General features: G+C 42.6%; 1 protein-coding gene across 3 annotated transcripts; it reads left to right on the top strand.

Annotated features, from left to right (window-relative positions):
• Positions 1-6463: 6463 nt before the first annotated feature.
• LOC311359431 (protein-serine O-palmitoleoyltransferase porcupine-like) lies at positions 6464-14106 on the top strand. Of its 3 annotated transcripts, none has more exons than XM_084479449.1 (13): positions 6464-6611; positions 7085-7291; positions 7829-8021; positions 8513-8556; positions 8915-9096; positions 9383-9513; positions 10320-10445; positions 10833-10933; positions 11165-11241; positions 12067-12130; positions 12227-12312; positions 12681-12791; positions 13309-14106. In XM_084479449.1, exons 2-13 carry the CDS (start codon positions 7153-7155, stop codon positions 13408-13410), a joined length of 1356 nt encoding a protein of 451 aa, XP_084335575.1. In that variant the 5' UTR covers positions 6464-6611; positions 7085-7152; the 3' UTR covers positions 13411-14106. The 3 variants fall into 3 exon arrangements, with proteins under 3 accessions (XP_084335575.1, XP_084335574.1, XP_084335576.1); XM_084479448.1 differs by having other exon boundaries at positions 6469-6611; positions 7119-7291; XM_084479450.1 differs by lacking the exon at positions 6464-6611 and adding an exon at positions 6668-6741 and having other exon boundaries at positions 7119-7291.
• Positions 14107-14252: the final 146 nt, after the last annotated feature.

Consider the following 14252-nt stretch of genomic DNA (forward strand, 5'->3'; position numbering starts at 1 on the left):
TAAACCCAATGACAGTGACCCTTGCACCTATACCACCCCCCCCAAGTCACACACACACACACACACACACACACACACACACACACACACACACACACACACACACACACACACACACACACACACACACACACACACACACACACACTCTTGAGTATATGAAATAATTTATTTATGTAGACACAATTGCACTATTTTGAACGGTGCCACTAGTATGTCATTTTCATAAATCCACATAAACTAAATCTATAGCCTAAATAACTTTTGTGTTTGTTTTCAATACTTTTGTTTCCAGGCATTCTATCACAGCCACTGCTTTGATTGTTGGATAAAAAGTTGTCCCTATCTGCCTGCTGTCTGGAGTTCCATTGTTGTGTGTGGTGTCTGTGGGTGCACACACACACACACACACACACACACACACACACACACACACACACACACACACACACACACACACACACACACACACACACACACACACGCTCTCCCTCTAAGTGGAGCTTACTAACTTTGGGAGCAGAGCATATGTCCAGCCGACGTACACAGAGAGTTGGTTCTCACCCTAGCGGACGGGGCTGGATGCTCTGGTCGCTCCCTGATGACAGATGGCAGTGCAGATAATGATTTCCCCCCCCCCCCCCCCCACACACACACACACACACACAATCCCGGCCCCCCCGTGCCCCGAGGGGCCCCTGATCATGGGCCAGGGCATCTGCGGGGCCCCAGTGTGTGCAATGTGACGGCAGGCAGAGCCGCTGAACGCAGAGGAGGAGATCTGGAGGAGGTCATGCCAGAATATATCCTTATGCTGAAACAGATGTACCGCAACTTCTTCTTTTAGTCAGTAACAAAGACTTTTTTAAATAATTATTGGCGTACCAGAATATATCTTTCTGAAATGGATGTATGTGCACCAGTTTTATTTAGTCTTTTACTTAAATGGGGAAAAAAAACTGCACTTTTGCAGCACATTGCACTTATTGTGCGTTTGTTACATAAATAGATGTATTCTGAGTGTCAATAAGTATTTGAATACTAATTGACATTCAGAATACATCTATTTATGTAACCGTTTCTAAATAAATAATTTCCGTGCAACTTTAAAAAGTTTTACTCTAAAACATGCTCCCAGCATCTTCTGTGCATTCACACATAAGTATTTGAACACCAGAAAGTACCAGATGGCGAGGAAGAGAGACTACTTTTACAACCTGCACAGACAATCGCATTCGTCCTGCTGGTCCCTGCTTTAAAAAATCAAACAGAAATGAAATGTTTTGTCGTAATAAAAACTTTTTCCACCTGTATGCAACTTTGTCCCTTGTTCTCTTTTGTTTAAAGATTCAAAGTATTGAAAAAATATGAATATACATATGTGAGTGTCTAAAAGGGTTTAGATTAAACCCATTCACTGACGATTCAACCCTTAACAATTAACTCTGGGAAAAAAGGAAAAAAGAAAAAAAAATCACCAAAGTGAGTGCAGTGAAAAAGACACAATGCAGATTTAACCTTTATCGCAATGTGGCAACTTTCCTTGCAGTATGCTAATTGCATGAAGCTATGAAAGGTAAAGTTATTCAGTCCAGTCCAGCCACCACTCAGCGTTGAGATCTGTGAGAGGGGGAAGAATGAAGAGCGGTTCATATTTAATTGACATCTCTGCACCCGCCGTAGTGTGAATTAACGCCCTCCTCCATCATTAGAGGTGAACCTACTGCACCCCTCTCTGTCTGACGCCCACGCACTGGTGATCACCCTGTGTCACTACACACACACCCACACACACACACACACACACACACACACACACACACACACACACGCACACACGCACGCACGCACACACACACACACACACACACACACACACACACACACACACACACACACACACACACAAAACACACACACACACACACACAAACACACATGCACACACACGTACACACACACACACACACACACACACACACACACACACACACACACACACGTACACAGACAGAGATACAGACAGAGTGACAGACAGACAGACACACGTACACACACACAACACACAGATACACACACACACAAAGATACAGACAGACACACACACACACACACACACACACACACACACACACACACACACACACACACACACACACACACACACACACACACACACACACACACTCACTCTCTCACCCTTACACCCTCTCACACACGTGCACATACCCCAACACCCACCCGGTCATTCACTGCTTGCAGCAGGACCAAGTTGGCATCTGTATGCAAATGAGTTGGGCGGTATGCAGAGCAAGCCCCTCCCCCTAGTTCATTAAGAGGAACATCGGTGGAAATTACCGGCAGCTGTCAGCCATCTGAGGCTGAAACAAGCAACGTCAGCATTTTGTACAAAAGATAAAACGCAGGAATCAATTATGTTATGCTTGTTAAAATATACTATATAAATATACATACTTTTCAGAAGTAAAATATTAACATGAACAGACTTCACCACCTAACCTTCAAACCCCCCCCTCCCCCAATATTCTTTTTAAAATGTGGATTTAGTTTGTTCATGTTTTACTCATTTATTAATTAATACATTTCATTATTTTTAATTGAAAGGATAAACAATACCATCTGAGCAGAACATGACATGTTTGTATTAGATTCTGCTCTCTAGTGGCGATTATGTTTACGTAGCGGCAACACCACGTCAACATTGGTGTTAAAAAACAGCAAACAACACAGAAGATGAGCAAGTAAAAGAGAAGTCTTTTTGTCTTTACTATTTGTTTTATTATTAGTGAACAAGACCCAACAACAACGTAACAAAACTTACCAACAACAGCAACATCAAAATCAAAAGCAACAAAAACATATTTCACACTGTAGACCGACATTATCATTTCACCTCATAATCAAAACGTTCTGCTGTATATTTAAGTAGCAAATTTTGCATGCTTTACAATCAATACTGTTAACACTGCCATGTATATCTTAAACATGCTGTCTATTAGCAGCCGTCTACTATTATCAACTATCAGCTTACGCCCGGTGAGAATTGATTTGATCACTAGATTGAATTGATTGATATCCGGAAAGGTTGGAATACAGTTGACCTGACCTCCACTCTTGACCTGCCTGACCTTTGACCCTCCCTCAGCACCCTGCCCCTCCCCCTCCTCTCCTCCTTCAGTCCCTGGAGCTTAATGCTCTGTGTAGATGTTGTAGCCATGCCCCTTTAGGCAGCCCCTCTCTTGTCTTAGCAGCAGCAGGTGCAGGGCTAGTGTGACCCCGGAGTCAAACAATGCTGCAACTTCCTGCGGTATTTACTGGATTTGAATGCATCACACGTGTGCCCCCTCCAAAGCAAGAGACAGAGAGAGAGAGCAAGATAACAGAGAGAGAGACAAGGCAATTAAGCGTTGTCAAAGCAACAGCGTTGATTGGTTATCAGATTGCATGTGAACCACCTGCCCTAACCTTCAAATGCAGTAGGAGTCTTAGGCCTACAAGTGAATGGTTAGCTTTATGGCAATGTAATAAGAGCAGTACTACTCGCAATATTCATATTTTTTTTAAATGTCTTAAATGTTCCAGAGCAGTGGTGACATTTAAGATCAGAACTCTCTGCCATGTTTTAAATCTCTTCCTTAAATGTACTTTTATCGAATAGCACACCCAGATTTTTAACACTCAGTTTTATAATTTATTCAGTACTTTCATGACATCCTGCCTATGTGTATTTGATTGGTCTTGGGTGCACACCTCTTGTTATTCTATTTAGGACTTGCATGTTTGTGCTTTTATTCATTATTGCTGTGATTTTATATATGCTCTTCGAAATACGGTTACAAAGGACTTTGTAAACTTGTTTCAAAAAGTGCTCTTTTATTAAATATAAGTATTATAGATAATAATGTAATAAGTTATTATAGTTATTCAACTTTCAACTTTCAAAGTGAAGAATTATTCTACTTTTTTCTTTCATCAATTTTGGTACGCTTGTTTTAAAGCCTTTCAAACTGTTCCTTTAGTGTAAGGCACTGTTTTTTTTTTGGATTGAATCAAAAGCAAACTTCACTACAGGATGGTTTTCGTATTTACATTCATATTAATAATTTACTAACTCTAATGGCTCACACAGAGTTTGAGCTGTGTTTGAATAGTGGAGTGCACCAGATTGAAAAGAGACTCAGGCCTCATTAGTCATTGTGGCTTCCAATCTCAAAAATCTGCCCATTTTATTTGATACTGTGTGGGCGGGCAAAATAGATTCTGATTAATTAATGAAACAAAAGTGACACAATATTTTATTGTTCACTTTTCATGGTCAAATCGAAATCACCAATTTCATCCGTGAGAGGAAAATCTAGTCAAAGAAAAACAGAAATAAAGAATCTTTGTTTAAAAGAATATGATAGACAATAGCTCCCCAAAATGTCAGCATTTCAACCCCTTATACTGACATCACATGAAAGGAATAATAACCTCATCTAGAGCCCATGGTCTTGCTAACAAGATGGCAGGGGGAAGATTAGGCACTGCGTGGGTGTGTGTGTGTGTGTGTGTGTGTGTGTGTGTGTGTGTGTGTGTGTGTGTGTGTGTGGGGAAGGCTGGAGACAGACAGATGTAATCAGAGGGTCTCTGGGATCCTGAGCCCCTGCCATCCGGGGGACAAACAAATGTGTGAAAGGATACAAACTCCGGGCCTTGGCGATACCCTTCCCCAACCTTTTAGTGAACCAATAAAAACCTTCTGCTGAGCCCACTGAGTTTCTATCACCTTGCCTGGCGACACAATTACCCCACGACGCACGGCTCACTCGCTGGGGGCCTGAAAGGGCCCCGAAGCCGCCACAATAGGGGCCTCTAATTAGCAGATCGCAGGCTATTGCTCCTCTGGCATATGCTCTCGGAATGAGAGGGAGAGAGAGAGTGACAGAGCGGGTGGCAGACAGAGGGAGAGAGAGATAGTGAGAGAGGGGGGTGAAAGAGAGGGGGATGGGGAGGGAGAGGGGGAGAGGGAGAGTGTGTGAGAGAGGAGAGAGAAAGAGGGGGAGGGGGGGGGGCGCAGGAGAAAGGGATAGAGAGAAAGAGGAAGAAATAGAGAAGAATAGAGAGAGAGAAGTGCAGGAAGAAAGGGGGAGAGAGGCAGGAAGAGAGAGATGGAGATAGTAATGAGAAAGCCTTGAGGAGGAGGATTGCCCTGGGCTTAGGAACAGAAGGGCTGAAGAGACGATACCTGAGAGTAATAAACAAGAACAAAGGAGGAGCAAGGAGTGAGGAGGAGGAGGGTGGGGGGGAGGGTGCGGGGGAGGGTGGGGTGCTCCTGCCAATACTGATCAACACTTGGTGACATGTTCAGAGAATCTGGTTAGCTTTATAGCGCCCTCTGAGACAAAGCAAACAAAGGGAGAGAACAATATCTAATATATATAAATATATATTGCTTGTCCTGGTCCACTTATAAAAGGAGGAAACCCTGCATGTAAAATGCATCGTACATAAACAGTGATAATCTTTCACTTTAAATCCATCTCTGTGATTCTGATCCGTGTTATTGATATCTGGTTATCTGGCCTTCAACCTTCGGGTAATGCACTCTGTCCCAAAAGCCGTTGATATCCAATACAAAACAAACCTCTTTACAAAGATTTCCATGTCATCTAATTTGTTTCACTCGTGCCTTCTGTTGTTAAATTCAAAGCCCAGTTAAAAACCTTTTGTTAAAAACTTCAATTAAACCACACGGTGGCAGTAAATGTCAACCTTTATTTTATAATTTTTCTATAAAAAAGTCTGCAGAGGGTTTATGTTAGTTTTTTCCTATTATTGGGAGGTCTGCATTAAGTTATCATACCATTCAAGTGCAAGTCATACACGTTCTTTCCTGTTATATAACTGACAGTATTTGGCTAGCACTTTATCCTAGCCTTCATGGTTTTCTTAATCTAATGAATTCCTTAAATGTATGCATCAAATGTATGTAAAGCTTGTATTTGGTTCAATGCTTGTACTACTTTTGTACGATTTGTAATACATTGTATTTTTAATAAACATGTTATCATACAAACATGTCAGTGCTTTTGCAATAATGATTGTATTTGTTTATATAAATTAAAGAGCAGAATGGGCCATGAGGTGAATATATCACACAGAACAGAATGTGTATAAGAAAAGTTCTGCTGAGTATTTACCGAATCTAATTCAGTAGCCCCCAACACAAGGCAAAGGTTTGTTTTAAAACATAATAATAGAATATATTCATAACCGCTGTGGAAAATGAGCCCCATGACCATCCCGTTTAATTTGGGAGTTTATTACTGCAGGGGAGCAACTCGATGGTTGTTATGACTTCCTCTGCAGCAGTCGACGGAGATGAACGGTGTTCAAAATCAAGAAATAACCCAATAACCGAATTTAGCAGATCACTTTATTGAGATGCACCGAGAGGCACCTGGAGTTGGGGGGCCCGGCAGGAGGAGCGGCGGTACCCACCTAGTGTTCCTGCACCATAGCGAGGGGGGCTGGGGAGGCTCTGGACGACAACCGCAAGCTACTTCGCTAACTGCATCCGAACAGCGCTTGCTTTTTCTTCCCGTGTTGTAAGTTTACTGAGCGAAAAGTGTTATTGAAAGAGGCTTTTGCATGTCGTGGAGCCCGGGACACGATCAGTGCAGTCAAGTCGTGCGTGTGAGACGTCCTCCACACACTTTGATGAATGGAGCTAACCAGGTTAGCTTGTGTTAGTTTGACTTGAGGTAACGCTGGCGTACCAAGCCCCTGTGGTCGGTTCGGTTAGATAGTTGTATGGGTTGCTGGTTGGCTGGATTTAAAAGGTAACCCTATGAAAACGGGTTCAAACGAGCTAGCTCTAGCGTGCTACCATCACACAACGACAGCAGGGCTGGTTGTGTTGTGTTTAGTTCTGGTGTGTGTTGGTCCACGTTACACACTACTTTGTGAGTGTGTGTGCTTTATGCTAGCTTTAGTTTGTTAAAGTTTTACGTTCGCTCTATGTAGTCCCTGGTTAGTTCATAACTTTTGCTTTGAGACCCTTTACTTTATTTTGCGGAAGGTGGGTGATTCTAAATCCGCGCCTCCCCTGACAGGGCTTGAGGACCGGGTGCTGACAGAGGGGACACCATGGAGGAAGCCCCAGGTCGGCTGGAGCTGTGGCTCCACCTCGCAGAGAGCTGCGTCCTCACCACCCTGCAGCAGGGCCTGGACCAGGTGTGGCAGCTGCTGCTCCTCTGTCTGCTCTGCAGGATCTGCTTCAGGATTCGTGAGTGCTGGACCCGGGTGGTGCCCTGTTTCGATCCACTGTTATGATTAGTTATCCATGATGAGTCAACCATCAGTCATAATACAACGCCAAAGTACGATACACAGGGAAGCCTGGGAATATTGGCCTCCGATTAGGCTTCATAGCTCACTAACAAGATGTAGGCCGATAAAAGGAAAGCAAACTTTAATTCCTGTTCCTTTTTGATACACTAAGTAATAACATGGATGAACTCTAATGAATCTAATGACCCTTAAATAAAAGTAAAATGTTGTAAACGCACTTTGTACTCCTCTTAATACATGTGATACACTATAGATATAAAACAGACTTTATCACATGTATCACCAAAATATGTGCCTTCCATCAATTTCATTTAATAAATTGATATTGATTTACGCACAGTATCATTGCATGACTTTTTCTTTTTTTTTTAACCCAAAATGATGTTTGAAATTTATTCAATTTCAATATCAAAATCTCTCTCTCTCTCGCTCTCTCTCTCTCTCTCTCTCTCTCTCCCCCCCCCAACCCCAGGACTTCCATCCCTAGTGAAGCACATCGTCTCCGTGGCGACAGGCTCCTACGGCCTCTACCTGTTCTTCGAGGTGCACATGCTGTGGGTCCTGCTGCTAGGGGCCGTCTGCTACCTGGTCCTGGGGCTCTGCTCCCGCTCCAGCCGGCGGGGCCCCTTCCTCTCCGGGGCCATCCTCGTCTACCTCCTCATGGGGTGAGGAGAGGTGTGTGTGTGTGTGTGTGTGTGTGTGTGTGTGTGTGTGTGTGTGTGTGTGTGTGTGTGTGTGTGTGTGTGTGTGTGTGTGTGTGTGTGTGTGTGTGATTGAAAGGTTGGACTTGAATGGGGCCCTATGTATAATTTTTTGGGTAAAACAAGAAGAGATTTTGGGTTTTTGTGTCTGTCTGACTTATAAAGTAATTTATTGTTGATCATAACAACTATTGAATATGAGTGGAGAAGAAGCTGCATAATGGGACCATTAGCGAACACAAATCTGCAACAATTGGAGCTAAACTCAGTATTGGGATACAGCATTTGAGTACAAAACATTTCTCATCTTTGATCATCTTAATATGTTTAATTGAAATGCGAAGGTCAGCCAGACTATTCTGGTAATAGTGTCTGAAGTCCTGCATCACATTAACTAGGCATAGATCCAGTATTTGTTTGTTGTATGTTCATCTATTTATTTCATTATTTTTCAGGGAACTGCATTTGATTGACCCTGTGACATGGAACAAGATGAGAGGCAAGTGCATCATGATCATTTTATTTGATTCCTCCTCAGCATACCTTATGACCTTCTTAATCCCAGTAGGGAACATTCAGGAGGGATCTTACTATGCAGTTATGCTGATACTCCTCTTACTTTGTCAAAATGGGTTTCAAGATAAATACCAAGATACAAAAGTACATTGTTTGACTGACAACTTCAATCTCTAGATCATGGTAATAACTCACTTTAGTAATATATGGTTTCAACCTCTGGTATTTTGGTCTTCAGTGTTTAAAATCATAAACAGTGCAACCCATGATTGTAACATGGATCCCATGACCTTATGACAAACCCTTTATAATGGCCCACCTTCCCCAACTGTCCCCACCAGGCTCTCAGATGGTGGTGGCCATGAAGGCCATCTCGCTGGCCTTTGACCTGGACCGGGGAGCCGTGGCCGCCCTGCCCTCCCCAGCCGAGTTCCTGGGCTACGTCCTCTTTGTGGGCACCGTCGTCTTCGGACCCTGGATCAGTTTCCATGGCTACAAAAACGCCATTGAGAGTCGGAAGATAGTGAGTGATTATTATTATTTTTTTAATTAAGCGTTTTCGAAAATATATTGTGATCGGTTTAGTTAGGAACACTAACTTAACAAACGGAATTTCTTTCTTAGTAGTAGTTTCTTACTTACTTAGTTTCTTACTTACTTAAAGCTTATCGCTACTCTTTTGATTTCACCCAATCTGCTCATTATCCCTTTCCAAAACAATGAGTGGAATCCATTCACTCAATGCATGGAAGGGACCGGAAAACCACAGGACTTTAACTTGAATGAAATGATCCCGTCTTTCTGTCTAGAGCTGGTCGTGGCTGTGCAGCTGTCTCCTCTGCCTCCTCAAGAGCCAGGCCTGCCTGGTGGTGTCCACCTGCATCGCCCCCTACCTCTTCCCCTTCTTCATCCCCATCGAGGGAAACGACGTCACACGCAAGTGGGTTGAACACGTGGACATTTAGAACACCCTTCTCCTAACTCCAGTGCTTGTGTTCCCACACCATCAGCGAGGGGTCGTATCCGAACACAGCCATAATTGTTTTATTGAGTCAGGGCTTGCAGAGACTGCCAGGGTTAAATCGAGTTGTTCATTGGCTCTGTGTTACACTGTGTTAGTCTGTGTTAGTCCTTTTGGCTCTTTTAGAGGGGAAGATGTTTAGGTGTTTACCTGATTTCTTTGGCTCAACTCAAATGTGTAGTGTCTGCTGCAAGAAGATTGCAGTACCAGAACAATTGGAACAAAACAGGACATGGTATTCTTTGCATGGAAAATGATCCATTTCAAATGGATAAAGAAAAAACTAAACATTAGTTAATTAACAGGACAGCACATCATTTTTAAAGTTTTAAAAGATGATGTATCTAGGATTTGTTCTTTTATATATTTAAAGAGTTATTAATGTACTAGATGATGTATCTAGGATTTGTTCTGACTATAGTTACCAGACATTGAACAGATGATGTATCTAGGATTTGTTCTTTTATATATTTAAAGAGTTATTAATGTACTAGATGATGTATCTAGGATTTGTTCTTACCATAGTTACCAGACATTGAACAGATGATGTATCTAGGATTTGTTCTTACCATAGTTACCAGACATTGAACAGATGATGTATCTAGGATTTGTTCTTACCATAGTTACCAGACATTGAACAGATGATGTATCTAGGATTTGTTCTTACCATAGTTAGCAGACATGGACCAGATGATCTGAGCAGAGATGTTGTTGTCCCTGGGCAGGTGGCTCCACAGCTACGAGAGTGCGGTCTCCTTCCACTTCAGTAACTACTTTGTGGGCCACCTCAGTGAGAGCCTCACCATGCTGTCTGGAGCCGGCTTCTCTGAGGAAAAGGACCACCTCAAGTGGTGAGGAGCACCCAGGGGCTGGTGGAGGAGGGGGTGGGGGTGGAAGGTGTTCCTCACAGGGGAAGCAATGGGGGAGTTTGCTGGAAGAGTTTCAGGTTCACAGTCAGTGATCCTGGTGGAAATTGTTAAATTGAATACATCAGAATCCTAAACTGGGGTCAGGTTAAGTCTTTTAAATACTTTTAAGGGATTTCATTAAAGGGCGTTATTTAAGGTTAACATTTTACTGTTTCCCTTTAAGCTTGCATGTGTTTCTGGTATAACCATGGATTTATATTCAATTTGAATATTCTTGGCTTGAATCAGCAAATGTTCATTTAAAAAGTCATTTAAAAATTGGCTGCTCGAAATTCCCTCGTCCATAACGCTTCTTCTGTGGTGTATCAGGGACATGGCGGTGGTCAAGCCCCTCAATGTGGAGTTTCCCCGGTCCATGGTTGTCGTGGTGACGTCCTGGAACATTCCCATGTCACGCTGGCTCAACACCTGTAAGACACACATGCACACACGCACGCACGCAGACGCAGATGCAGATTATGTACGTACTAACTTGATGAATGTTATACAAAAATTGCAACAACATCTGGACTGACTTAGAGGTGACCGAGGAATTTACCTAGTTTTATGATGATCGTAAGCTACGTAATACAGGCGGGCACAAATGCTTTACACCAAGCAAGGTAGCTACCATTGTAACATTGGGGAATTCTTATCCACAGACATATTCAAAAACGCCGTGAAGCTCGGGACTTTCCCCGCCATCCTGGTGACATACACGGCCAGCGCTCTGCTGCATGTGAGTACCACCACCACCACCAGGCCTCCTCCTGGTATGACTCAGCCTGAGAGGGTGGCTCACCGCACACAGAGGCTGGGCGGGGAACCCAAGGGGGGTATGAGTAGGTGTGGGGAGATCCTTCACTGGTGGTGTGATTTGTTGTTCTAGGGTTAACTGTACCGTCTATTGTTGCGGTTGCAACTTGACCCATTTTGCAAAATGAAATGGGAAATATAACACCTTTTTTAGTCTTTCGTACAATTGGAAGATGTGTTATCCGAAGCCACAGACAGGCATGGGTTGAGTAATTGTGTGTTGGAGTCGTGTGACCCGACTCTGACCCTGGGTGTATGAGTGGTTAGCAGCCGGGGTGATTTATATCAGCTTCTTAATTTCTCGTTTTCATTAATGTCTTGTTGGATATATATTTATTATTTAGTTCCAGTTCTGTATTTCATATCATCTACTTCTATTGAAACCTGTCTGACAAAATCCTTATTATCATAAACACACTTTTTAACGCTTTTTTTTTATAATAATGGGTTGGGACTCGAGCATGGGTGCATTTTCTTCCTTTTACAAATGGGTTTCCTTTTACACTATGTTCGAGTAAAAGTGTTTTTGTTGGTCTCACTCTTCGAAACTCTGAGAACCGAGAATTTAAACAGAAAAATACATGTTGAATTGATTCCAGCTTCTAACTAAAAGAGGGAGAGTTGCGATGGTTTTGGACACCCTGAATGTTGTCCTGGACGTTGTGCTGGACGTTGTGCTGGACGTTGTCCTGGATGTTGTCCTGGACGTTGTGCTGTACCCCTGACCCCACTGCTTCTTTCCCTCCAGGGTCTGAGCTTTCACCTGGGGGCCGTGCTGCTGTCCCTGGGCTTCATCACCTACATCGAGCACGGTAGGAGGTCCACAACTCGTCGAATGAATTCGCCGTGTTGAATCATGGTCACAAAATGTTGTAACTGAAATCATCATTTTTTTTACTCTCCACCAGTTCTTCGCAAGAAGCTTGCAGCAGTTTTCAGCGCCTGTATCCTCTCCAGGCCCTGTACTGCTGACTGCAGCCATCGCCACAAGAAGGTAACGCCATGTTTATTAACACTATAAAACACTATAAAACTATGCAATGATGTAGACTGTACAGTATGGTAGATCCAAATCAATCAGTAGGGAAACATTAAACTAGAGGATAAACACTGTGGCCATCCACTCTTTAGTATTTCATCATTTAGCACTCGGTTTTTATTCAAAGGTCTATTCAGTTGTACTTTAGATGCATGTCATAAATGAACAGGTTGGGGATGGGCCGTCTTTCTCAAGTTTACCTACAGTCAGGTCGACTGCTGACATGGGGTTGAACACAGAACCTTGCGGCTGGGAGTCAAACCCCCCTACTGCTAGACTATCCAGCCTCGTCATATGGACTCGTGGACTATCGTGTTTTGCAGGGGTACTGGGTGATGGTGGTGAACGTGCTGTTCAGTCTGCTGGCTGTCTTCCACCTCACGTACCTGGGATCCATGTTCGATGCCGACATGGACGACCAGGCCATAGAAGAGGTAAGGAACGCCCCTCCCCCCCCGGAACATGGAACTAAGCTTTGATTAATATGGAATAAAGTGCATTTGTTTGTGACAATCCCTCTGTCACGGCTGATCATGTTAGATATGAGTGGGGAGAAATGTTTTATTTCCTGAATTCAATCAATTCAAAATCCAACTTTCAGCCCAGACCATAGAGATCATTTTTGGAACAATAGAAGACGTTAGGAACTATAGAAACAAAAAATATACAGATAGAAATAACCTAGTCAACGACCAAATAACGCTGACTACGTAATATTCAGTGGTCGGAAGCTGTCATCTATATCTTTATGAACTAATAAATAATAATGAGTGTGGAATTTCCATCACCCTGAAAATGTATTTTATGCACAAATAAATATTGGGGTTGATGTAAATTCCACTCTTAACAAAATCACTGACAACAGCATGGATGCGTTCTTTTAAAATAGGGTGTTGTGCTGATACACTGAAAACGTGATGTTTATTGGTGTTTGTTTGTTGTTTACTTTAGGGCTACCTCGCTAGCCACACTCTGCGGAGGTGGTCCGAGCTGAACTGGGCGAGTCACTGGGCGGTCGGCGCCTGCTTTCTCTTCTACTGCCTCATCAAGTGAAGACCTCAGCCACTGGTACTCTGATCGACGTTCAACTCTGGGTTTTCCATGTTGGACTCAAACCTTATTGGACACAGAGGAGCAAAATGTTAGACTGTGCCGGTGACGACTAGAGATAACTGCTCATGGGCATGAGGAAAAAAGCTGATGTTTCTGGACATTTTGTCAATACTTTGAAATGGTTAAGTGAACTTAAAGACGTGTTATTCTAGCCTGTGACATCAAACCTAGGAGTGTTCATTCATCTTATAAAAAAGCGTAAAAAAAAGATATTGATCCACAATTATGTGGAAGACTAAAGTTTTGGCACATGTATTTTTATGATATATACATATATATATTTCTATGATATTCTGCCAACTAGGGTATAGTTAGAATAAACACTTTTCTCTATGAGCCGCCAAACAAACTAAAACCAATTTTTTAAATGTTACACGTGTATATTTTTGTACTTTTGTACTTTGTTATTGTGCCTTATTGTTACTGTGCTGCCAGACAAATCAAACAGCTTTTGGAGGAACACTGCCTGTGCACTTTGGCTAACGAGTTACAGCTCCCAGTTCTTCACTATGGGTCTCGTGTATGTTTTCGTTGTGAAATCAGAAGTGTATTTCAGTTTTAAATCCCTCCCTTTTTTTAATAAATAAACGCTGCAAAAATATTGGTACAACATATCTTGTTATCCATACATGTATTTCTTTTTATATTGCTTGCATGACAAGACTTTTTTTTTTTTAATAATAAACAATTTTTTCAGATACTTACCATGGACAGACCATCATTCCAGAATGCATGTTCACGTATGTTGTCATGAGTTTTACAGTTTTACAGTCCTTCGCCAT

Source organism: Micromesistius poutassou (assembly GCF_964030765.1).
Source record: "Micromesistius poutassou genome assembly, chromosome: 15".
Taxonomy (NCBI): domain Eukaryota; kingdom Metazoa; phylum Chordata; class Actinopteri; order Gadiformes; family Gadidae; genus Micromesistius; species Micromesistius poutassou.